The sequence below is a fragment of the Lipophrys pholis genome (assembly GCF_963383615.2).
Source record: "Lipophrys pholis genome assembly, chromosome: 1".
Lineage (NCBI taxonomy): Eukaryota > Metazoa > Chordata > Actinopteri > Blenniiformes > Blenniidae > Lipophrys > Lipophrys pholis.
Window position 1 is genome coordinate 20,950,838 of NC_137635.1, and position 26,582 is coordinate 20,977,419.

General features: G+C 38.9%; 4 protein-coding genes across 6 annotated transcripts; 2 read left to right on the forward strand and 2 right to left on the reverse strand.

Annotated features, from left to right (window-relative positions):
• Positions 1-762: 762 nt before the first annotated feature.
• On the forward strand, positions 763-11,616 carry LOC308121024 (receptor-type tyrosine-protein phosphatase H-like). Of its 3 annotated transcripts, XR_013936075.1 has the most exons (21): positions 763-1,090; positions 2,201-2,291; positions 2,495-2,755; positions 3,008-3,259; positions 3,598-3,849; positions 4,107-4,352; positions 4,806-5,063; positions 5,731-5,994; positions 6,118-6,345; positions 7,211-7,471; positions 7,570-7,663; positions 7,740-7,790; positions 7,901-7,982; positions 8,058-8,148; positions 8,256-8,332; positions 9,196-9,330; positions 9,461-9,583; positions 9,764-9,924; positions 10,241-10,376; positions 10,501-10,879; positions 11,007-11,616. XR_013936075.1 is itself a non-coding variant. In XM_080482043.1 (20 exons), the coding sequence occupies exons 1-20, from the start codon at positions 1,022-1,024 to the stop codon at positions 10,648-10,650; spliced, it is 3,282 nt and encodes a 1,093-aa protein (XP_080338169.1). In that variant the 5' UTR covers positions 763-1,021; the 3' UTR covers positions 10,651-11,615. The 3 variants fall into 3 exon arrangements, 2 of the variants coding, with proteins under 2 accessions (XP_080338169.1, XP_080338170.1); XM_080482043.1 differs by having other exon boundaries at positions 10,501-11,615; XM_080482044.1 differs by having other exon boundaries at positions 7,743-7,790; positions 10,501-11,615.
• On the reverse strand, positions 10,840-13,169 carry LOC308121309 (putative nuclease HARBI1). The gene is made up of 2 exons (XM_080482487.1): positions 12,354-13,169; positions 10,840-11,483 (listed from the first exon to the last, which is right to left on the reverse strand). The coding sequence occupies exons 1-2, from the start codon at positions 13,039-13,041 to the stop codon at positions 11,086-11,088; spliced, it is 1,086 nt and encodes a 361-aa protein (XP_080338613.1). The 5' UTR covers positions 13,042-13,169; the 3' UTR covers positions 10,840-11,085.
• A 695-nt stretch (positions 13,170-13,864) lies between these two features.
• pigp (phosphatidylinositol glycan anchor biosynthesis, class P) lies at positions 13,865-16,081 on the reverse strand. Its single transcript, XM_080482639.1, has 5 exons — positions 15,894-16,081; positions 15,687-15,771; positions 15,176-15,248; positions 14,955-15,073; positions 13,865-14,687 (listed from the first exon to the last, which is right to left on the reverse strand). The coding sequence occupies exons 2-5, from the start codon at positions 15,766-15,768 to the stop codon at positions 14,557-14,559; spliced, it is 405 nt and encodes a 134-aa protein (XP_080338765.1). The 5' UTR covers positions 15,769-15,771; positions 15,894-16,081; the 3' UTR covers positions 13,865-14,556.
• A 213-nt stretch (positions 16,082-16,294) lies between these two features.
• Positions 16,295-23,582, forward strand: rexo4 (REX4 homolog, 3'-5' exonuclease). Its single transcript, XM_080482423.1, has 8 exons — positions 16,295-16,795; positions 17,844-18,160; positions 18,243-18,389; positions 19,088-19,281; positions 20,065-20,153; positions 20,242-20,316; positions 20,426-20,500; positions 20,991-23,582. Exons 1-8 carry the CDS (start codon positions 16,571-16,573, stop codon positions 21,147-21,149), a joined length of 1,281 nt encoding a protein of 426 aa, XP_080338549.1. The 5' UTR covers positions 16,295-16,570; the 3' UTR covers positions 21,150-23,582.
• The last annotated feature ends 3,000 nt before the right edge of the window (positions 23,583-26,582 follow it).

Sequence of the window (26,582 nt, forward strand, 5' to 3'; positions counted from 1 at the left end):
AAATATCATTACAAGGCGACTTTAGAGTCCCAAAAAAAATAAAGATGCTAAAGAGACCTCACACTTCCCCCATAATCATAAAATTCTGGACATGCAAATACTGAACATGATTCCGTGGAATAAGCGCCTTTGCCAGATTCGGTATGAAACATGGAAGCTTATGTGTAGCACATGAGTGGAATCATATATTTCAATCAGTAGAAGTGGCGACTGTTTACAGTCATGAATGCCAAATAACTTCCCCCTCCCGTTTCCCTGGTGAAAAGTATTTTCTTTGACATGTCAGCACTTTTGTTGAGCCTCGCTTATATTATGACACCATAAATGCTGTGACTTCACTGTTTTGGTAGCGAGTAGTTCTGTTTTCTCGTAGAGCTCCACCACAAGAAAGCCTTTACGTGTACCGGTATAGCGAGACTGTCGAAAAACAACCTAACACTAGTTCAGATGAAGAGATTTCTACTAAGATATCAACCTGATTAACAAGGTTGGAACAAAACAAACATGATTTACCTTGATTAGTATTTAAATGATCTGTCTGTGCTTCTACTTAAATACCACTTTTATTCAGCCACGTTAATGGTACACCAATGCTTTACAGAATGCAAATATAAAGTGACGATGACCAATCCACATGGAAAGCAGAAAAATTAACTCGATTGACGTCCATTCTGACATGTGTCACATTATGACCGTTAATAAGGAAGTAGCAGGCGGAGCAAAGGTCTGTGTGGTAGTTCAAGGCCAGAAAGGAGAAGTACCACAGCTATTTACTTCAGCACTGATATGAAGGGATCAGAGGTTACACAAGGAGGACTGGGTTAAGAATTAAAAGTCAACACCTCTGGGATTACGTTAACATTGGACTTGTATAACCCCGGGCTCGGAGGCATTCTTTGTGAACCTCCCGTGTTGTTTTTGTAAATGAAAGAGTTGTCCTTCTGAAAATAGAACTTAGAAAGTTTATTCTGGGAATTTACTACGGTCATAGTAGGAGTATGGACTGAGATCCTGGACAAGAATGAAGCGTTTATCTTTCGAGAGCCCCTCGGAGCGCTTGGTGCTGTGTGTCTTCTTGAGTCTGCTTTTGGTAAGTAATTCCTTTCTCTGTTTCTCTAACAGGTAGATTGTCGTTTATTGAAAAAGTTGCTGTCAGGAACAGGAAACTAGTTGAAGCCGTAGCGGCTGCCGCGTTGAATGAGATTTAGGCGGTCGACTCTGAAATACAAGTGTGCGCACAAATCTACTGATTGCACAACTTTAAAATCATGGACTTTTTAAAACGGTGAAGTATGTATTCACTGCTTTACATTGCATCATTTCTTCTGCATTTTTTCGAGACACAAAAGCATGAACATGGAAAGCGTTGTCTGAGCGAGTTGATATGTTTGCTCTTTGTTGTCATGTTGCTGTTGTGTGTTTTGCTCTGACTCATCCTCAACTTATGTTATTGACTGGATTACTTTTGCTGGATTTAGAAGTACATTTATAAAATTGCTATAACTTGTATTTAACTTGGTTTAATATACTCTGAAGTTCGCTGCTTATTATCTGAAAAAGTCTCAGTGACACATTTGTGACGTGAGTTTTTGTGGTTTTGAAATTGATACAATCCTCTCCTGTATATAAATATATACAGGATATATATATATATATATATATATATATATATATATATATATATATATATACAGGATATATATATATATATATATACAGGATATATAAATATATACAGGAGATATATATATATATATATATACAGGATATATAAATATATACAGGATATATAAATATATACAGGAGATATATATATATATATATATATAGATATATATATATATATATATATATATATATATATATATATATATATCTCCTGTATATATTTATATATCCTGTATATATTTATATATATCTATATATATATATATATATATCACTCAGTCAAAATATATATCTATATATATATATATATATATATATATATATATATATATATATATATATCACTCAGTCAAATATTATGTACAACACTGAAACTACTGAAATCCAAGCTGAACATGGTATTGTGTTTAATCACTCTGAAATTACATTTTCAACTGTGAAGCTCCGATTCGGTGTTTTGTAAGATGTAAAAGTAAAATGTTGTGAGAATTTGACCTTCTTTCTCTGCAATGGTTCATAATTTACTTTTTAGGGTGTAGCTGACTCAGGAAAAGCAGTTACAGAAATTCCAGAATCAACACTGGCGCCAAGCACATCATTAACACCGACGACAACAAGAAAACGTAAGCATGAATCCCTGTATTTCCTCCTTTGTGATATAAAACATTCGAAATTTGAAATGGAACACATTTAGTGTTTGACACTTTTTTTTTTGTCAGTTAGGTCTTTTTGGACTAATCCGTCAGTATAAATCATGGTTCATTGTTCCCTCTTTAGTCTCTTTAGTCCACCATTAGTTCTTTTTCTGAACTCATCGTCCTTTCAGCTCCCGGTGATGTTGGAAAAGTGACAGTGGTGAACCAGAGTGAAGTCAGTATAAGTCTGAAGTGGGACAAAGTTGACAATATCTCAACATATGAGTTACACAATGATGGGACAAACAAAACAGAGCCAATCAACAAGCCAGATGGACCATCAGTAGAATATTCGGTTTCTGAGCTGATGGCTGGAACGTTGTATTCTTTCACCGTCTTCACTGTGGATGGGGGACTCAGAAGCGAGGGCACAACATTTACGGCTCCGACTGGTAAGCTGTCGCTTGGATTTGTACTTGAAATCTACTATTAACGGCACAAACTGCTTTTCCAAAAAGATTCTTTTAAACAGGTTGTGGAGTTTCTGATCGTGATCAGAGAAATATTTCATTTGTTCAACAATCAATCATAAATTAGCTCATTTTAAAAAAAAATTTCTTTATTAGGGGCTTGTCAATGAATGATTGTTACAGTTGTTAAAACTCTTTTATCTCAAATAAAACTGTCAATCATCATCTTTTCAGCTCCTAAAGATGTCGAGAGCGTGGAACTGGCAAACAGAAATGAGAACAGTATAACTCTGCAGTGGAAAAAGGTCGACAGCATCTCAACATATACCCTGAAATATAACAACAATGAGATTGATATCACTGAATCAACTGATCTGATACGCACTGTGGTTCCTAATTTGACTGCGGCAACAAGATACTCTTTCACTCTCTTCACTGTGTTTGAGAACGTGAGCAGCAACGGTTACCAGTTTTCTGAAGTCACAGGTTAGTGAGCTCTGATTACTAATTAGATTTTTTGTTGCTGTAAATTTGAGTTTTATACACAACTCATCTGACAACATTGTGTCACACGAATCACATTTTAAAGTTATTGTGCTATTTCATTGTTTTGAAGGACATAGAATTGAATGGAAATAAACAATCTGACCACCACATTTTGTTTAGCTCATTAAGCCTTTAATCCACTTAGTCTTTTATTTTCAATCATTAATGTGTCTTTGTTAATGTAAACTGGTATGTATGTCAAATGTGAATATTTATTATTTCTATGAAAGCTATTGCCTACTTTGATTGCTTTAATTATATTGTGTCGTAAATTTCAGCTCCTAAAGATGTCCTGAGCGTGGAACTGGTGAACCAGGATGAAAGCAGTATAACTCTGCAGTGGAAAAAGGTCGACAGCATCTCAACATATACCCTGAAATATAACAACAATGAGATTGATATCACTGAATCGACTGATCCGATACGCACGGTGGTTCCTAATCTGACTGCTGGAACAAGATACTCTTTCACTCTCTTCACTGTGTTTGAGAACGTGAGCAGTGACGGTTACCAGTTTTCTGAAGTCACAGGTTAGTGAGCTCTGATTACTAATTTGGATATTTATTTGCAGTAATTCTTTATTGTGAGAGGTCAACGGCAGGAACGGAACACAGTTGACCTCATTCTTTCCCCTCCGGCAACAGAACTGTATTGTTTGAGTGGAAGTCTGGAAGTTGAACGAAATGTTGCACAAATTGCAGCATTTTGTTCGTACTGATCTGTCATTTTAAAATCAGACTCTGTCACATTATCCATCTTCTGTTTTTTTTTTTTTTTCACTTTGTAGCTCCACGTGACACTAAAACGCTGAAGCATGCTGGACAGAATGAGACCAGTATAACTCTGGAGTGGGAAAACGTTGACGGGATCCACAGTTATATTCTTGTGTTTGATGAAATGCGGGTGACAATTATTGCATCACGAGTGTCTATAACCATTTCAAATCTGACAAGTGGGGAAAAGTACAATTTCACTTTGTTTACTGAATTTGAAAACGTCACAAGCAGAGGAGCAAACCTGATTGCCGTGACTGGTAAGAAGTATTTCCTTTCATATACTGTTTAAAAGTAAAAATAACATGTGTTGTCCATATGATTGGGATAACGACAGGGAAAAAAAAAAAAAAAAAAGCCAAGTCATTAATTAAAAAACAATTAATTAAAAACTGCAGAAAACATTCTTAAAATGTAGTATTCAGAGCTTTAAAACAAGTTTTCTTTCGATGGGTGTATCTTTTATTAGGTGCCAAAAGATTTTTTTCACATTTCACAATTTGGCAGAAATACTTTTTGCAGTATGACTGGCTGACAGACAGTGTTTTACCTGTAAAGAAACACACAAACACCAACATTTAAAAAAAAGATTAAATCCCAAATCATTATCATTTATTTAAATTTTGTGTACCCTATTTGAACCGAACAGTGAAAACGGAATCTGTATATTTCCTCATAATGAATCACCTGTTTGGCCCTTTTTCATTTTTCAGCTCCACGGAATGTTGAAACTGTGACTGCAGTGAACCAGACTGAGACCAACATAACTCTGCAGTGGGCAAAAGTTGGAGACAGTTTCAATTACACCCTGGAGTATGAAGGCAATAGCAGTACCATTATTGGTGGGAGTGAAAGCAGATTAGTGACACGTACCGTCCCTTTGCCTGATCCTGGAAGAAAATACTATTTCGCTCTCTACACTGTGTTTGAATATGCCAAAAGCACAGGACACACATTCACTGCTTCAACAGGTATGTGACATGTTAGTATTTGTTTTAAGTTTAACTTTTAATATATAACTGTGCCTGTAGTGTCTTTTGTATTTCATTAGCCTTTTGGGAGATAGATATCTATATCACCTCATACCTGAATCAAACAACTAAAATGGAAAAAAAAACAATTACTACAATAAAATGGCAAAATGCAAATGTTTGATTTAAAAAATATTGTAATCAATTAACTTTATCGGAATGTATAATCAGGTTTTTTTTTTACATGTCAAACATGTAAATGTTCTGCAAATAATCAAAAGAAAGATATCTTACAAAGCAAACAAACAATACAGTATTTACAGTTTACATGCCCAAAGTGAAGTAGGAAGAAGTACAAATGAACAAATCCTACCCATTTTCAATATATCTAAAATAATCAAAAGTTCATTTTTGTCTGTAAAATTTGTAACATTTTTAATTTGAATCAGTTCATTCTAGTGAGGATGACCTGTTTATTTTGAAAGCACACTGATTCAATTCAATTCAATTCAATTTCAATGAATTTACAGAGAAACACATTCTGCCCGTTCCGTTTTTTTTAAAGTGGTGTTTATTTTTTGTTGATTTTATAATCACAGATTATTCTACTCTAAAAAAAATATATATTTTAAGTGGCGGTTTAAGTTTTGTTATTTCTTTCAATCAGTTCCTCCGATGGTGGATGGAGTCAATGTGACTCTTCGCTCGATGACCTCCATCACTCTACAGTGGAAGAATGAGAACAGCAACTGGAGATACCAGATTGAAATTAATCCCAGTGGTGGTGATCGTGTGCTTCTGCCACACAGCTCATCAGATGTTGTGTCCCATACAGTCCAGCCCCTCAAACCTGGAACAATGTATATATTGGGTGTGATCACACTCTTTGAACGCTTTCAAAGTCAACCTTTTGAAGTTGGCACACCAACAGGTATATTTAGGCCTTTTGTGCTCTGAATTGAAAGCTTTTTCTCCAATATGAAGAGGTTTTATCCAAGTTTTCTAAGAACTTTTAAACCTATAAAACTTTCCACTGCTGTCTCCTTCGTTCCAGTCATTGAGTACGGCAGTGGAACCTGGCAGATTACGAGCACGTCAATCCAAGCAACAGTTCCTGGGGTATTCACGACTGCAACTCTCAAGAATAAAACAGGAAGTCCTATCATTAAGAGGAACAATATATCATTTACTGGACTTTACCCTGGTGAAACTTATATAATAGTTCTTGAGTATGAAATTCCGGCCAAACGCTACCTGCAGTATGAACGCCAAATAACACTGTGTGAGTAAAGGTCGATTTGACCACAACTTGTTTATGTTTTCAGATTTACTCTTTCGACTTTGAGATCGAACACAATACATTCACATATACACATCTGTATTAAATAATGTGGAGGACAACTTTGCCTCTCCATGTAAAATCAGATAATACAAGATAGTGCTTCGACAGTGGCAAGGAGATAAAGGAGTCATAAACCAGTAACAGTACATATGGACTAGTGTCTATGGCAATAAGATATTATAAACAAATAAAACTAGAGCTCTCAAAGCAGTACGTTGTGTTGGCACTACAGTGGTTCTGAAAATGTGTGTGTGTGTGTGTGTGTATGTGGGGGCGGGGGGGGGGGGGGGGGGGGGTAAAGAGCAAAAGAAGTCTAAGGTAAGGTGTATATATACCTAAATATAGGTATCTATGTAAATATATAAAGTTTGATTACAAAGCCATGAGTGTAAAGACGGTTGCAACTTATCTTAATAATGCCAACAGATTTACAATGAAATGGCTCTTATGAGCACAAGAAGACTTGTATGGATGTTTTCCAACACATTCACAACAACCCCACAACTTGAGAACTCCTGTCATGTGACAATTGATTTCTATATAATTTTTGTGCAGAGCCCTACAAAAAATATTATTTCACATTCCAGCAGCTACTAACTGATTATTTGTCTATTTTTGAATGATTGTTTACAGGTTTAGGAATCAATTGAATGAATTACAGTGTTTTACAGTATCCGTACGAATGGCGTTTTGCGTAACAATGTAATTCTGTCTCTCAAATCTATTTATGTAGATTAGAAATGAATAGAAATGAGTTTCCAGGCTTGTTTGTGATTTTTAACAGCATCTTTTCTCTTCTTCTCAGTGCCTTCCGACCCAGTAGGCCACTGTGAGTACGAGGCGTCTGGATATTCTGTCCGTGTCATTTGGGAAGAACCGTATGGTGTGTGCACCCATGCAGAAGTGAACGTGTCAGGGGAACACCTTGTTACTGAATGTGAGAAGCGGTATGCCGTTTTACCAGGATTTGATCCCGCCAGAACATATCCAGTGTCTTTAGGTTTACTCTCTGGAGATGTAAGGAATCAGAAACCATTGGTTTTTGACTGTAATACTGACCCAAGGGGTGAGTATTATGATTAAAACACTGTTTTATTGCTGTTTTCTTCTGTGTAAAGATGCTAATATATGCGTTTTCTTTGACTTAATGATCACTCCCTGAAGGAGTGATTGCGGGGTCGGTAATGGCCGTGCTGATTTTTATCATCCTGGTCTGTGTGGCCCTCTTCATATTTCGTAAACGACCAGACATTCTCAGGTTGGTGCTGCTTCAGTTAAGACACCATTAACTATTCTCTGAAGGTCAATAAATAAAACTGTTTGATTTGTTATAGAAGAAAGAAATCACTCATCGGGGGATCCAAACTATCGATTACAAAGGCCAAGTGAGTATTCATGATGTTTTTGTCGTAGAAATGAAAATCTATTGAGCCTCCATTTGATATTTGTGCATTAAAAGGTGGATTGTGAGCACATTTTACTTTGTTTTTTCCAGAGCTATCCCTGTATTACATTTTCACAGTCACTTCTCTGATTTAAGTTTGGATGAAAACAGAGGATTCAGACAGGAATATGACGTATGTGACAGTCATTTTCCCGTTCGTCCCGTCAGTCTCCTTGTTGTGGCCTTAAACCTGTCAACTTCCCCGCAGAGCCTCAGTCCTGTGGGCAGAGAACAGACACAACGAGCAGCCGAGCTACAAGAGAACGCAGTGAGAAACCGTTTCACCAATGTGCTGCCATGTAAGCACATTTTCTGACAGAGCTTTGAGAAAACGTTTCCGATTTCCTGAGTCAATACTGACGCCCTTATTGTTATTGTCGATTGCTTCATGTTTGTCTCATCCTAGATGACTGGAATCTAGTGAAGCTATCGACATCTGATTTCCTTGGGAGCTCGGACTACATCAATGCCAGTTACATACCAGTAGGTATTGCTCGCTATGTGCCTGTAACAGGATGCTGCAACTTTTATGGCCAAAAGAAACATTTTTTTTTCTGTGATTTTCCACCAAATCAAACTAAACTGGAGCCACAAAACACATTTAACCTTTAAAATGAAGCAGACACAGCTTCCAAAGTTTCATATATACAGTCGTTTTTTGTACCGGATTTTCATGTTTCATCCTTCTTTTCCAGGATTTTACGGACAATTTTGACATTATAGGATAGAATAGAATAGAATAGAATAGAATAGAAATACATTATTAATTCCATAGGGAAATTCCTTTAAGCATTGCTTTTCACAGAATAAGTAGAAAACCTAGACAGGATAAAAATGAGATAGATAAGTTAGTCATTGTAAATATTAACATGTACAAGGCTTACCGTGACTATATACCCACAGAAAGAATAAAAGTAACTCAAACAGCAAATATTATTTGCAAGGAGGAATTATAGAGTGTTATGGCCACAGGAAGGAAGGACATTTTAGCTAATATATCTCTTTTCATAGCAGTTTTGCTTTTTTTTTTTTTACATTTTTAAGCTTTTTTTCCACAAAATTATACCTAAAATATTGTTTTTAGGTATAATTTAGGGAAAGATTCAGGGAGCAGCAGGTTGCAGACCCCTGACCTATAATATAAAAACCATTCAGCTCACAAAATGTTGAACCCATGCTGTGTTTTGGTAACGACGATCACACTGGATAAGTTGGAAACATTTAACTTGTTGAGCAAATTCATCTCAATTGAAAACACTTCAGCAAATAATTAGGACTCTCAAGTCATTTTTAAAGACGGAATTTTTCGTGCCTCTAACATATAAACTTTGTCAATTGCTTCTCAGGGATATAAGAAGAACCGAGAGTACATCGCCACTCAGGGTCCTCTTCCCGCAACACTCGATGATTTCTGGAGAATGATTTGGGAACAACGAGTGAAAAGAATCGTCATGGTAACCAACTGTACCGAACTCGGACGGGTGAGTCTTCAGGGTCTCTCGGAATCAAATTTCTTTTGCCAAAATGTAAGCTGAATTTTTAATCTTACTGATGAAAACAATTTACATGTCAATAGATCAAAAAGTGTTTTTCATGTTTTCCTTTTCTCAGACCAAGTGTGAACAATACTGGCCTCCAGACGGCCAGTCTGGCGTCTTCAAGGAGCTGTCAGTCACCACCGTATCTGAGCAACAGGAGCCCAACTGGACTTTGAGGAATTTCAGTGTGAAACATGTACAAAACATCTCTTTATTTTTAATTGTGTGAATAGATTAGGTGGCAAACTAACGGGGAGGAAAGTTTTTGAGTGAGCTTGTTCTTCTTAGTGAAGTCAGCAGTGGTTTTGGGCACTCCCAGCGTTGTTTCCTGACCTCTGTCAATAAGACAATCCCTCTTTTCAAATGTTCTTCACAGAGAAACACTTCTGAAGAACGCACTGTCAGACACTTCCACTTCACAGCCTGGCCAGATCACGGAGTCCCTCAGGGCACTGAGGTCCTGATCCAGTTCAGAGGACTGGTGAGGCAGGACATAGAGACAGACAGAGGGACAGCACCGACCGTGGTTCACTGCAGGTAAAGCTGCGGACAATCAGCCCGTGGATCTCTAAGATGTGTGGCGATGGAATGCAGAGTTTCAGTTTCAGTTTCTAACTAAATATTAGTGTGGTTAGAGTTGTCATGCGTCTGGTTCTCAGTGTCTGCTCTTTAAAGGAGGACTCTAAGTTTAACCTACCATAAACTAGTAAAATATTCATTCAGATGTTCTTGATGCTACCATTAAAATTTGAATCATTATCCAATTTTTATATTACTGTCTTTATTGTTGTTACAATGGAGAAAGTACACGAGTCCCAGTTGACGCCATTTTGTTGTTTTCTCTGTGTGTTAGTGCTGGTGTGGGAAGGACAGGAACCATCATTGCTCTGGATGTGCTCCTTCAGCAGCTGGAGAAAGAGCAATCGGTAGGCATCAACGCCTTCGTGCACCGGATGAGACTGAATCGACCCTACATGGTGCAGACGGAGGTAAACTTAGTTGGTCTCATTTTTGTAATTTAATGCAAATATCACGGGAGTGTTTAACTTTCTCTTTAGCGACTCCAGATACAAAATGTTCCCGTCTTGATGACCTCTTGATATTCATTTTCAGTCTCAGTATGTTTTCCTGCACCAGTGCATCATGGACAGCCTGAAACCGAAGGAGAACACAGACGATCACATATACCAGAACAGCGCCGACGTGATCTATGTCAACGCTACAGCACTCCAAGAACTTCATCAGAAAAATCTAAATACATGAGTCGCTGTGAAGCACCCAAACGTTGTATGCACTTAATGAAAGTTTAACGTCTTCACGCTCCATGCTGTTGTATTGAAAGCCTTCTGCTTCGTTATTTTTAGATTTTATTTAATGTTTTTGTTTCGCTCCTCAACCAGATGTGTACTATTTTTATTATTGTTTATATCATGAGAAAATAACACTTGAGATGACCGAAGAATGTTTTACACATTTATTATCGACAATAAATGTAAGTAGAAAAGAGTATTTTCAAAAGGAATATAATATTCTATTTCCATAAATATACCGGAATGTGCAAAGTTGACCGTTTTTTGTTTTTTTTTTCTTTTTCTTTTCCTGTGTTTGTCCTCAATTAGTCGATATCACGGATTTCTTCTCAAAACAAAGGAAACTCGTCAGAAATCCTCTTCCTCCTCCTCCGGTGTCACTTTCCACTCAGTCCTGACTGCGGGAGGCCACAGAGAAGTTGGCGTCAATAAGTTCCTGCCTTGCTTTTAGGGCCTCGGGGTGAATCTCTGCCGGCACCAACGGCTGCTTCACCGGGTTGAAGGGCTCGATCTTCCCCGCCGCCGGGGGCGGGGCCACGGAGAACTTCTTCGCGATGTTGTGAAGCACGCTGCAGGACTTGATGATGTTCGACTTTTTGTTCAAGGAGCCTTCCTCTGTAAAGCCGAGTTGCAGCAGACACGCGAAACGCCTCTTCATGGTGCCGAGCGTCGTCCGGATGACCTCGTAGATTTTGCCGTGCGCCTCGTTGAATCGGATTTCACGATCACTCGCCGGGTTTGAAAGAGGAGCCAACACGTGTTTGCTCTGGCGGTAACCTTTCCCACCTGCAGACAGAAAACAGACAAGAGGACAGTATCGGTACAGATTTAGACAAACTTACACACGTCCCTCTTTTTAACCTGCCATTTATCTGATTTATGCTTTATTCACTTAAATTATTAAATCTTTTACCCATGTATTCTTTTGATGTGCTTATATCTTAGTGCTTTCTAAACCATAGTTGTTTCCTCAACAGTGATGCCCAAGAATGTTATTACAAAGCAAGTCAACAAAACTAAGAAGAATGTTATTTTTCATCCATCCATGTACTAAATACCCACTTTATCCAGCTGGGGGTCGAGGGAGCGTATTCTAGCTCACATTAATTCTGGAAAAAGAGCTTCTACAGAAGATTTCTTCACACCGAGTGTGTGAGGGAGCGATATCGCAGATCCTACCTCCCTGCAGCTGTGACACTGTATATTGATCTAGTCTGTACAATAACATCATCGCTGGTATATTACCAATCACTACCAACTCTTCTCTTGTGACCTTATCAATAATGTCACTGTTATTATGTTATTATTACTTTTGTATCACACATTTCTATTCTTTTCGGAATTTATTCATTGGAAACACACGGTGGCCGGTAGTTTGAATTCATCTGGGTTCTGGATTTCTTTAGATTCTAGAGTGTTTGACTGTTATTCACTCCTGTGTTCACTTGAGTTTTCTCCTTCACCTTCACCAGAGGTGTTTGAGGAGCTCAGACCAAAGTGATGAGTAAGCCAAGAAGGTTTGGGTTCAAATATTGGGTCTCGGGTGTGTAGTCTGCATGTTCTCTCCAGTGGGTTTCCTCCCACGGTGCCCCTCCGCTGAAGCTCTCTGGCGCCCCCAAGCGGAGTGACCGTTGGTCTCTCTATCCCGTTCCTCACCGATCACCCAGAAGGGTCCGTGCAGGTCGTCCTCCATCTCCCTCCCCTTGAAGGACGTGTCCCACAGCTCCTGCTCGCACGTGCCGCCCACGCAGCACTTCTCCACGCTCATGATGTTCCCGTCCGAGTCGAAGATCATCTGGCTCACCACCGACGTGTAGCCCTGCGTGTTGAGGAAGGACTTGAAGGTCTGCCGCTCGTAAGGAGACACTCGGATCTTGAAGTGGGCTGGAGCCAGGACGCCCACCACGTCGGGGATCCCGCACGACTTCTGCATCGCCGCGGCCACGCCGGCCCTCGCCTCCGCAAACAGCGGGAAGGAGATGAACTGGTCGGACATGCCCGCGATGACGCCAGAGACCTTGCTGACGATGTTCATGGGGTCGTTGGAGTGGTTGAGTCCGAGTCTCTGCAGGACCGCCGTGGAGCAGATCCCGTGCGCGTAGTAGTTGAGCGCCACCATCACCATCGTGTCCACGGAGCGCACGGGCCTCCTGGTGACGCAGTCCTTCATGCGGATGCGCACCGCGTCCACGATGAAGGCGATGCAGGGTCTGGTGAGGTGGAACGTGTCAAACAGGGCTTCGTCGTCCAGACTGTCGAAGCAGGTCGGAGGCCCGCAGTCCGACTCCTCCTGCAGGAGCAGCTCCTCCTGCACCGCGAGCCACACCGGCAGGGCGAAGGCCATCTGACTCCCGCTGCTGCAGCGGCACCGGCCCGGGAGGCTCCGGTAACCTCGACAAAGGGAATGGACGACAACACCTCGGAGGAAAACAAATTAGCCGGGACTGACAAGCCAAACACGATCTTCTTCTTTTTGGACTCACGCGGGCTTGATGCTGCTGTTATGCGGCACTGCCACCTGCTGGTCATTTTGTTGAAGTGAGCCTGCGCACCACTTATAGAATAGAAATACTTCATTAATCCCAGAGGGAAATTATTTTACAGCGCTGCCTCACACACAATAAAGAGAATAGAAAGTTAAATAAAAAATAATACAGGAGAAAATTTAAACAAGTAATAATATATATCAATATGTGCAGGCTTTACAGTGACTCATGTGCATAAACAAGAAGAAATTAACAAAAAGACCCCACAGAAATGCTACAGGAGTTATATAGTCTTATAGGCGTCATCAGTTTTTAATAACACCTGTCCTCTACGAGGTGAATTTCATCTTCTGAGCACAACAGCTCTTCATCCCATAGATTGTTTTTGTACGGTTCTTTTGTTATATTGGTGAATGGTGGAACACTCAGCACTTTTTTGTCACTCGATCAAGTACCTGCCAGGTCAGGTGTGCGTTTGGTAAAGGAATGCTAAATGCAACAAAAATAAATAAATTTCTGCATGACAAGTTCACCAATGGGTACACACAAAGTATACTTTCAACCTTGTGGTAACCTTCCAGCTGCAGCTTTTAAATATATGATCCACCAATCACAATCCACAGTGTAAAAACTTTTCAATGTAAACATTTGAACAACTCAAATTTTTTTCTTTTGTTTTTTGCACAATTTGAAATTTTTATTTTCAAAAAATGTGAACAAGTTGAACATTTTAAAGAAAGACAATTGTATTCTCAACATAAAGTCTTCTTTTGTTATGTGGCCAGGTGTAAAATACATGAAACCATGGTTGTTGTTTTTTTTGAGTAACTTTCAGTTCCCTCCCAGGAAGAAGCAGGTATTTCCCCTTCATGAGAAAAATGCATTACATGATAATGTTGAAATTATTTAAATATCTTTCACAGGAAACGCACATTATTTTTGAAGAAATCACTCTGCAACTAACACATTTTTTCCCAGAGGGGTAGTTCAATACAAAAGAAATTTTTTTTTGTCAAAATCAAGCCGTCATAGAAATGTATTTCATTATAATATTATTATCTAATGCTTCTTTAACTTTTGTCTGTATCAATAGATGCAAAAAATGACTAATCCTGTCTGACAAATGTTGTTAGGTGAAACATTATTAAGTTATTGTATCATATTTTTTCTAATGGTTTAGTAATTTGTCATCAAATGTATTTGTAATTATGTAATTACAAACAAATATGCCTTTATTGTTATCATGTCCTCTCACATCCAACAGTTTGCTTAACACAGACATGTAAATCATTGCAAAAATCCAGTTGACTTGTCTTCTTCCTTCTTCATACTATTCCAGGACACATAAATACATTAAAACGATCACTGGGGAATCAGTTCATGCTTGTAACGTCTCGAGGTGATAAATAAAACATTTTGTTGACTTCGGAGATGGAGATGTCCCTCAGTCGGGGTACTCCCCCATCACGGAGACGTTCTGTCTTCTGACCTTGTGCGTACACATCTGCGACAGACAGATCACATTTAAGCACATCAGCATCAGGAAGTTAAAGTTAAATTAGAAAATCCTTTACTTATATGCATATTTTGGTGGATTCTTCTTGTTCTGACACAACTGAGCAATGTTTACAGCGAATATTTTAATCTAAACATAATTAAGCTGCAACTGTTTTTTTTTCCTCTTGTTTTTCTGTTCCTTATTTTCTAAATAATTAGGACACAGCCACAGAGTAACCAGTAGTGACCAGGTTCCACATGGCCTCATCCTCACCAGTAATGTTGTCCACAGAGTCAAGTGGTGCCGTATTGTTCAGGTTCACACCGAGTAGTAGCACCAGAGAAATCACTAATGCGACAAGCAGGTAGATTGGCACTGCAAGAGCCCAATACCTACACAGAGCAGAAGATTTCAGTCAAACGATAGAATAGGACTTTCTGGTTGATCATCATTTAAGGAAGGAACATTTAACTGATTTCTGTATCTGTACTTACTTTTGAGGCCAGTAAGTGAGACCCATTGAATGAAGCCATTCGTCTGGTACAAATGCCCAAAGGCAATACAGAACTGTGAAGAAGAGAAAGTGAAACTATCATAGACAGCTTTGTGATTTTCTTGCTTTTTAAAAAAAACAAAAAAAACATGTTTTATGCTTTTAGACTCTGCAAACCTAAAAAGTTTTGCTTCAAATCATTTATTTGAAACCTCCATAAGTACTTTTTCACATTCAACATAATGTTGCTCAGGCCAACACTCAACAGTAACTTTACTAGCAACACTTTTTAGATTCCATTAATTTGTTAATTACATGTATTCATCATTCACTGGCCACTATAAAAGCACCATTTGTCGGAAACTGCTTAACATATACACATTAAAACATGAAGATTGGCAGCCCTTCTCTGCATATTTTGAGGGTTGAGGTGGTTTTGAGAACAAAACAAGGCCCAACCAGCCCCAAACAAGGCGTCACTGTATGAGTGTAAACAGAAATATTCCACTCACAGAAGCCAAACTGTGAGCCGAGGTAGAGAACAAATCCATAAATGGCTCTTTCAGGCAGAGGGGATGGAGAGTTTACCACCATTATCTGAAAAACAAAAACAAGAACAAACCCATCAACAAAGCACATCGAGATCATTTTAAACTTCAAAACTGAACAGGCATGTACGTAATCCATATCGAATACAGGTCGTTTATAACGAAACACACCTTCACGTATCTGTTGGGATTTCAGTAAATCTCCTAGATAATCTAATGTCAAATAAAGCGAGGTCCAGAGACTACATTCACCCAACTTGAAAAAATATGTGATTGTGGAGAGAAAACGCACAAAATGTGCCGACCAAAAACATTTTCATCAAAACAACAGTGGTCCTGAAGTATCCACAGCGTCCGGCATCATATTCAGCTCGATGTGAAACATTCACTCGACCACGATTTTCTGCGTCTGTAAATATATCCGAAACAAAACACATTATCTTGCAGTCGGTGAGAACCACAATAATGTTAGATTTTTTTGATGAATAGGGTTACCTATATTGTGGTCTGTTTGCTTTCTAACTATTTGGATTCGGTCAAAAAGACGATGCCGATGTTTCCGGGGGCTTATTTGGCTGCTGCACACCTCGGATATACACACAGCAGCATGGCTTCGGAACGCTTTGCGTTGATTTATTGGAATTTGGGGAGATTATCCAAATAGTTTATAGTTATATTATAGCCACACAATAAAATCTATTCTCTGAAGCATTTATCGGTGACACGAAATTTATTACTACGTTTTAATCGTCACCTTTAAGCAGGTAGTGGAGCTCCGGAGATCCAGCGTGGCCCAGGACGTCAAACACTTCAACCAGATGAGACACGTTTAGGCAAAACTGGCCACGATGTCTATGGTGAAGAAGAAGAAGAAAGCGCACTTTTTCACCAAGTCGCGTCAACCCACGTCTGCAGATGCAAAGGACAAGGTGAAAACGAAGAAGACGAAGCACAAGAACAAGCAGAAATTTAAAAAGCCTCCACCGAAGGACCAAGAAAAGGCGAAACCTCAGCAATCTGCTCCTCCAACAGATCCACAGCAGTTGTCTGCCAACTGGAAGATTTTACAAGAGGTGTGTATGCACTGTAGTGTCATACCTGTTCACACAGTACGCATATGGATGTTAACTTTTGAAAGTCAACACAGTGTGCAGGTGGTTCATTCATTCAGTGTATATCTGTACAGACATCATACATTTAGAGATGTGTTTTGGCTCTTTTGAGGAGTGACACGTGTCACGGTGTCCACAAGGACACTGATTCTTTGCAACAGGTCGGTTTGTCAAAATGCACAAAGATTCACAACACTTCTGAAAATGTTGTGCAGACTGATGATATTCAAGTTGATGTTTTAGGAACGAACACACATTATGTCATTGCCCCAACATCAGACAGAAAACAAATCCCTGATGGATGGAGCGTGATGATTCTTGGCTAATTTGTTGATCTTTGAGTTGGAACTCCTTGCAAGTTCATCAAAGTTTTCTAATAACGTTTTCCCCAGGTTGCCCATTGAGATGAGGTAAGAACCTGGGATTGAATCCTGGTGTCATCAGGAAGGACATTTTATGTTTAAGAGAAAAATAAAATCCATTAAAAAAATGTCACTGTGGCTGTTTTGCCAGCCGAGGCCCAGTTAAAGTTAGTTGATGCTGCTGATGTGATAGTTGTCAAGCATACAGTTATTTCCTCTGATTAATTATGGCTGTGATCTGATTTTATGACTCAATAATGCAACAAACTAAAAAAAAAAAAAAAAAAGAATCCAAAGAATGTCATTATACAGCACGTTATTACAGCAAGTATTTAGCGTTAGTATGTTTTGCATTAAAATGTGCTACAGTTTGTCTTTCAAACTTTCACAAATCATCTACAATTTTCCCAAGAAAATGTAAAACCGTATCTGAAGCATTATCTCAAATCCGATCATTGTCTGAGAATTTTCTCACCACGTCAGTTCATAAGTTTGCATCGCAAGATGATGCATTGAGTTGCGGCAGACTGAACGCTACGGTGACTGTCCGCCTCCTCTCAGTGCTTATAAACCCAATCCAGACATCTTGAATATTTTACTATAACATATCTTTAGATGATTTCACAACGTTGTTTAACTTTTCACAGATTCTAAAGGCCAGTCAGCCGGAGAAAAAACCACAGCCGGACAAGAAACCAGTTATCAAGCCGAAGCATCAGAATGGTTTCTTGCCAAAAAAGGCTAAAGAACGTGGTCAAAATGTCTCCAAGAACAATGCTGGTGCAGGCCAGAAAGACACTGAGAGAAAAGTGGAGCTCACTTCAGTTTCTAAGGAGAATTCCAAGGTGCCCGGAGCTTCAGAGGCAAAGCAGCCGACTAAAAGAAAGCAGGACAGTGGAAAGGTAAACACCGGGGAACCAGCCAAAAAGAAGAAATCTGTACCCGAGACGACGAAACCCAAAGAGTACGTACACACAGGACTACCCTCTGCTCAGGTCAGACAGGATTCTGGGAGATGCTGTTATTCTTTTTATTTGCCGTTGCAGAGAGGACTTCTGGTTTGACGATGTGGATCCTGATGACGTCGAGGCTACGGTGGGCTCCGAAGCAGCAGAGATCATGAGGAAGAAACAGGGTTTACAGAAGCCGAAGGACGTAGAGAGCGTGCTGGTGAAAGAGCGAGCGTTTGATGGGTCAGTCACTTCATAGCGTGTTGCAAAATGCAGAAATCTGTTTTGAAAAGCTGCCTTTAACAGTTTCCCTGCATTCAGAAAAATGAAACTATTAACTGTCAGCAGCTGATTCTTGATTATTCAGTTGATTTTCTGAATAATAACTTGTAGATAGTTGTATGATAAAGGTTGTAAAAACCTTTTCCAGTCTATAATGCAAGTTTCAGTGACTTACTAAGGCGCCACATTTGATTTGATATCTTTATTTTAAACATGCAAACAAAGAAACAAAACATCTAAATGAGTAAACTCGTATTAGAAGGGACAACAACAATCTGTGCCAATCTGGGTTTATGTGCTCAAAAAGGAGTAGGAGGAAGTGTAGGTAGCATGTCTGGTCAAATGAGAAAATGCTTGTGGATGAAATAGATAGAAAATGCATCTTATAATTTAAGTCGCAACTAAAAAAGTTATTACAAATTTTAAAGAAAAAAAAAAGTGACCGTATCAGTACTGATAAATTAGTAAACATAATGTGTATTTTCTGTGTTTCTTGCATCCACGTCTTTTAGAATCGGTTGATTTCCACAACGTAATGCAGCTCTTTAGTTTTTTTTATTCTATTAAAGCCTGCATTTGCTTACGATTTAGTTTAATCACTGAAAAGATTGAGAGATCGAGAGAGGCTGAACTATGTCGTCCTGTTCAACACTCGCCAGCATTACGAACATCGTGGCCATTGATTGTGAGATGGTGGGAGTCGGCTCCGACGGAGAGGACAGCATGCTGGCTCGTGTGTCTCTTGTGAACAAGTTTGGAAAATGCATCTACGACAAATACGTGAAACCCACAGAGAAGGTGACGGACTACAGGACGGCGGTCAGTGGCATCCGACCACAAGACATCAGGGATGGTGAGTCAGTTATTAATGGTAATCAAGTGTAGATTTGGTTAATTGATTTCAAGTAAACACTGGGGATGGAAGAGTATTGAACCAAACCAGAAAACCTTGGTTTAAGACTTATTTGATCCCCTTGGTAAATGTTTTTTTTAAGTTCCTGTGAAAGTGGAATGGCCAACTCCCCACATTAAACACACTGAGATCTCACATTTGCTTGAACTTCCTATGACCTTTCACCTTGAAAGATTTTGTTGTTGAGGATCGATGGGAAGAAAAGTATTGTCAGAGGCATGTTACTTAAAGGCTTAAAGGAAAAAAAGGAAATGCTTTGGGTAAGTACTTCTCATTACACATGCAAATGGCGTAAACTACACGGTTTTTGATTTGATCTCATTTTACAGATTTGAGAAAACAAATTAATGGATTCACTTTTTGATAATTATCTACTCGCACCCAAATCGTGTGAACACTCGATTCGATCCAGATTGTCTGCCTATTGTTTTTTTTTTGTAACTCTACAGGCTTTGTGTTTCCATTGAGACACAAACACAAGAGATCAGGTTTTTTGGTGGTTTTTTTTACAGAAAACTATTTAGTTACAAACATCTAGAGTTGAATTCATACATAAAATAGGGTGAAATAGTGCTGATTCAGATGAATACTTAACTCCCACCCCATCTTGTCCATGTGTTAACGTGTTTTTGTGACAGTTGTATGAGACATGATAATTGTATTAAGATGGCTGGAGTGATAGAAACGTTTTCATTTAATGTGTTTTTCTTTGCCTCACCGCAGGAGAGGACGTGCGGACTGTCCAGAAGGAGGTCGCTGATATTCTGCAGGGAAGAATCGTGGTGGGACACGCCATACACAATGACTTAAAGGTAATCTTTATCGGATGTCTGAAAGGGAAATTCATTCATGTAACTGTGCACACTTAAACCAGGTATAAACTTCACCTTTTCTTTCCAGATTCTGCTTTTGGACCATCCGAAAAAGAAGATAAGGGACACTCAGAAGTACAAACCCTTCAAGAAGATTGTGAAGGTAAGAAAAGGCATGAGAATGGTCTTCACTTTTTTTTTCTTCACACTATATGTAACGATGGAGCCCTCAGAAACTCGATAATGAAAACACCTTTTTTTATTTCTTGTAGCGTGGCCGACCATCGTTGAAAGTCCTCTGTAAAGAAATCCTCAACGTGAAGGTCCAGCAGGGTGAACATTCATCTGTAAGTCATCACTCCAACGCCACTTAAATTCAAGAAAAACTTGTGGCATTTTGTAAAAACCAGAAAGATAGAATACTCCATCCATCTGATCGACTGTACATTATTATTGCTACTCGGAGGCGACAGGTCGCTGAAGTCATATCGACTCACAAATTCGCCTCACATGTTTTTTTTTCGACTGTTTGAGGCCCTGAACTAGAACCTGGTTCTTTCTGGTGGATAAGCCCTGAGGGAGAACATGCAAACTTGCAGACCGCACAGGAAGCCCCATATAGGACCGAATACTATATTAAAACTTTTAATCGAGAAACGTACAAAGTCAACATATCAAATCTTGAAACAGAAAAATGTTCCACTTTGTGTGACTCAGTTGTCATAATAGTAGATTAAAACAGTAGTGTCATGGAGTTTTCCAGAAAAGCCTGAGAAAAGCCACATACACGGCATCTTTTCGTGATCCCACCTTTTTTTGTTTGTTTGTGTTTTTCAGGTTCAAGATGCTCAGGCCACCATGAGGCTGTACACAATGGTGAAAAGGGAGTGGGAAGCTGAGCTTAAGGCCAATCTGAAGAACAGAGACTCGCAAACCAAGAATAAAGGAAAATACAAATCTCCCAACAATAAAAGCAAAACGCCCTTGGGATTATGAATTTTAGCACCAATATGAGGAATGATCAGTGGGCTGGTTTGGATTTCAGAAGATGGAAAAAATATTTTTGTAACAAATGTTAGACATCTAATGATGTAATGGTCTCCTGAGCTTATGTGATCATTTATAGCAACAACTTCTGAAAGTGAGCAAATCCTAACCATTAAGATTGATGCTTAAGACGATATGTTCATCATTAGGTGGCCATTTGGTTGGCCGGAGCCCCTCTGAGAGGCTGTTCCTGCCCGACGGTCGGCTGATCAGCCCGGAGTTATGTGAAGCAGACTTTTATTTCTTAGTATTTCAGACGTGACTCATACAGGGATTAAATGCTCTAAAAGGCATTTCCATCATCATTAATCCCCATTATGTTATTCCCAGCTGCTGGGGGCAGGTGTTGACATTACACACCATCTTTATTGTTTAAGAGACATCAGAATGTCCACTCACTCCCGGGCTTTGCATTGTTGTTGTTTGTCCATAATGGCTTCAGTCTTTTATAACTCCTCAGATTAAAACTTTGCCCTCTGGTCTGTAATAACCCGTTTCCTTTAAAAGTTTTAAAGGGGTATGAATGAAATAAAAATAAAACATTTCACACATGCAGAGTGTCTCAAACACTTCCACCAGTAACAGGAACACCAGGGATGTTGTGTAGCTCAAGAAATGACCACATCAGCATTTTGACACTTTTACAGCAGAAAGAAAATCACTTTTGAAACTTACAACACTGTAAAGATAAATGTGTTATGCAACTTGTTGGGATTGTACAAGTTCACTGGAAAAGGTCATATAGTAAATCGCCCATTTTTTGTTTTATTCAGTACTATAATTACATATCAGGTTCAAACATGGTGAAAATCGCATTCAATTTACAAACCGCGTTGCAGATGTCTGAATTACACCGTGTATTCTACTCTGCTACTTCTAGGATCCAAATTAATATTTGAACTTTTTCATCATTAATGTGGATAAAAATGCTTGACATTTTAAGATATATTTTCCTACACTATGAATGCGTTTACAAAACAAATGCAATCTATGCTGTGAAGCTTTATTGTGGTGAATCTGAACCAACGAACGTCCGTGAAGAACAGATGTAATACCAAAAACAGGGATGAGCATCATCACTACCAGAGGGCCAAAATAGGATTTTATGACTTTTAATTTGATGAAAATCTTCAAACTGATGACTTGATATGCATGTAGGATATTTTTTAAAAGGTTTTAATGATAGAGGAATTACTCTGCGTAAAACGTCCATATGTTGCACATGTCATAGCTGTAGTGTCTTCTTGGTATTGACCTATGAGGAGAATGAACAAGCACTGATTTGCAGGTTGTTTGACCTCTTACCGGACATCTTTCGGTAAATAAAATCTCCTGTGCATGTCACTCAGACAACTTAAAGCATCTCCACAGCCACAGTTTGCTCCCGGAGCACCATTCCCTGAACAGACGCCGCTGCGGCTCAGCAAAGCTCAAACACGAGCACAATTTATTCTCTGATAAACGAGGAAAGAAACTTCAGGTAAATGAATGAAGTACAAGTTGTTACTTCATTTGTGTTTCACGCGAGTCGCATATTTCGCCATAAAGTACAGTTGTGTCTTTATTGTGGCGTTATTGTACTGGGAACGGTATGGCGTAATTCCCATTATGATTGATAGTAATTGTGTCATTTGTTTCTTGATCGTCCTCTTGATACTCATGACTTTGCGTTGGTGGCTCAGTTGGTAGAGCATGTTGGATCCTCCAGTTTAATGGTTGATGGTTTGATTCCCCACCTTGGCCTGTCAATGTGAGAAAATGTGTTTGTACAAGACAGAATGCGCATTTTTTTCTCCTGAGCGGTAGAATCTGAAGTGCAAGTTAAACTTATTTAGCATTTATTCAGGAGAGTAGCTCACAGGGCATGTTTGACTCATTGATTAGTACAAACATGACGTGAGAGTAAACTGAGAAGATTATCTTCCTACAGGAGTAAATCGTTGCACATACAGTACATATCTGAGCTTCTCCATATGGAAACGTGTCGTCGTTCAGGTTTTGCAACTGTCGTTACACGGTAACTTGCTGTTTTGGCAGATATTTTAGTCAAAAAGCACACATTTTTCATATTTCTATAACCTGCATACAGTTCTCGCTTGATTTTTGCAGGTTATCCCATGTTGATCTTTTACACTGAGTATTTTTGTCCCATAGCATCACAAATTCTTTGCTAAGAAAAAACCCCAAAAACAAACACTTCGCCGATGCAAAAATACCGTATAAAGCAGAAATATCATTGTTGTCTTAATTTACAATATCCACAATCACCTAATCACAACAGTTCACTTTTTGACTACCTTATAGTAGTGTGATATACCTATGTGATAGGTGTATCACATATAGTCACGTGTTTAATAAAGGGTTACAAGTATTCCTTAAGCTGATGTTGGACTTTCCCTCAAATTGTTCTGTCTTTTTTCCTCTGCAGTCTTCCATAAGAGTGTTTCTTTTCCCCTGTGACGGAGGCTCCTCTTGTGCCTGAAGCGTGTCAGTGTGATTTGCTGCCCGTTCTGTAAAGCGGTGGAGGAAAGGTGCAGCTGACCCGTAGCTCTAAATGACACTCCTAAGTTATAGACCGCAGTCCCACTCTCGAGGCCTCGGACGGGTTTACATGAAACTTTCTTTCTTCAACTCCGGCGAACGCAAACAAAGATGCTTTAGGAGAGTGAAGCTGCAATACAATGGAGTTCGAGGCTTTTGACTCCCAAAGGTTGTTTCAATTTACCTTTGACCTGATTCATGAAGGCAGTTTAACAAACCTGACTAAATTATATATATATACATATTTATTTTAATTTGATCTGAGATGGTCTAGAGCTTAAGGAGGTGTGTAAAGCTGACGGCCTTTATCCCAATAGAGATAAACCCTCCAGCCTCCACCTGCTCAGGTTCTATCTAGAAGGGCCTCCCATGTAAGACTTGTGCCAAATAAAAACATGCAGACCACACGATTCACTGTGGCGACCTTGGAAAGGAGCAGCTGGATGCTCTCAGTGACATTGACTCTGCCCTTACACTCTTCCCTTATGGTCCGTTTTCTCTCTCTCGCTCTGTGATGAAGTCTTGAATTGATGCTACCTGTGTACCAACAGTGTGTCACCGTGATTTGCTGCTCAGAGGCTGCTGCAGTGGAAGCTGTGCAGTGCTGAAATGAAACCAGCGCCCTTGGTCGCAGCCTCCGGGCTCTAAATTAGGTTCTCCATGCGGCTCAGACGGATGCTGCGAAGGCCTCCGGCAGGAAAGGAGACCCTCGTGTTAATCTGTAGGAAGAAGAGGCTGAATTTGCTGGCGGAGAAAAAAAAACAACCCCCGACACTCAGATTTTATTACTGTTTATTACATTACAGTCATGCTCGTTCTGTAATGTGGTTGTTGCTCAACAAAGATAATGTGACGGAGCAGGAGATGGTTCCTGTTTCTTGGAAATTCCCCTTTATTCTAATCATTTCCTCTTGCTGCACAATAAGTTAAGCTTTAAGTGTGTCAACAGTTTTGCGCTTGATTCTTCTGGGAAAAAAAAAAAGAGCAGTTGAAGTGAGACATAGAAGCTTGGGAGGTTGTTGGGCTTCACCTGTCTTTATCTCGGAGCACAGTTTTACCCCGGATGAGCCACTTTGACGAAACGAGGACCTCCAGAGAGAACCGTGATAAATAACGTGAGGTAATGTTATAATAGAAGGCTTTAACAAGAGACTCATTGGGCACTCTGCTTAGTCTGAGTCTGCAGTAGCAGATTAAATTAAATTGGAATTGAAAATAATGAAGGAAGATTTGCCATTACTGCACTTTAGATCAAAGAATAGTTATTTAGTGTTTATTAATAGTACAGTGTAGAAAGGTTCTGAGGTTTAGACCGTTTAGATTGAACATTACTCAGATTTATGTTGGCGGGAGAGATTTCACACATGCAGAGTCTCAAACACTCCTGCCTGTAACATGTTCTTTTATTCAATACTATAATGACATATCAGGCTCAAACATGGTTAAAGTCACATTAGATGTCTGAATTACACCGTGTATTCTACTCTGCTACTTCTAGGATTGAAATTAATATTTGAACTTTTTCATCATTAATGTGGATAAAAATGTTTGATATTTTAAGACATATTTTCCTACACTATATCTACATTTGATTACAAAACAAAATGCAATTGTATAGTTTATATATACAGTATATATATATATATATATATATATATATATATATATATATATATATATATATATATATATATATATATATATATATATATATATTTACTTATTTGAGAAATGTGCTTTCAATGTTGATATCTTATAAAGTAAAAAAAAAATAAAAAATTTCTAGTAATGATTGTGCAGTTAAAGAGTATTTGAGTATATTTGTTAACAACAGTAATTTAGTACAGTCAAAGCAATACAACGAGCTGTATTTGAGTACAAATCTTTCAATACTCTTTCCACCTCTGGAGATTACGTTTAATCTGCACAAGCAGAAGGAAGTACACATTTCATTGAAACAAAGATATTTACATATTCTAGAAAATCCTTTTTTTTATTTTGGTTAATGTATAATAAAACACAAAGAAAATGGCAGAATATTGCTTTCAGAGCATTGTTGTCTTTTTATTAACAGATGTGCAGCACCGTGTACATGATGAGACTGCAGGATTTACATTCAGCAAATGAAACAAATGACATTTTACCGCACCCGTACCTGGATAGTGAGTTTATAACATAGTTTTTTGTTTCAGATCCTCATTAGTTGCCACAGTTATGACAACTATTTCTCCTGGGTCATACAGAAAGTCATACATTGGTTTCATAAAACTCATAGAATTTATAAACACATCCAATATACTTAAAGTTAAGCTGTGGACCGGCGTTAATACCATTTTCCCTCAAAACCTTTTGGCAGGGGAGTAACTCTGGCAATCTGCCATACATTTGGATAAACTATAACTTTTTACAATTTTTTTAATTTTTATTTCAATTAGCAGCTTTTCCAAGGTGCAAAAGGTAATTATTGAAGTGGTTTGCTGTATGACGAGGTTTGGTCATTATTATTAAACCACTGTGTTAAAAACTGTGTTGCCATGAATGTCACCGCAACGCAAAAGCTGTGAAATTCATCCAAACGAGCAACTCAACAGAAACAACCTCATCCACTGCGGCTCGCTCATTAACGGTGGGACTTTTCAGATTTTGCGTTGCGGTGGCCTTGAGGGCCTCAATGCTAAAGTCTCTGGGCTTTGAAACATACAACGGAAACGCGGCGTCTTTGCAAAGTTTGATTTGTGTGTTTTCTTTAGTTCCCGCTGTACCAAAACCAATTTTATGACCGCGTGCGGTCTGCTGAACATAAAACATGCTACATGTCTGGAGATCACTCCGGGCTTCATG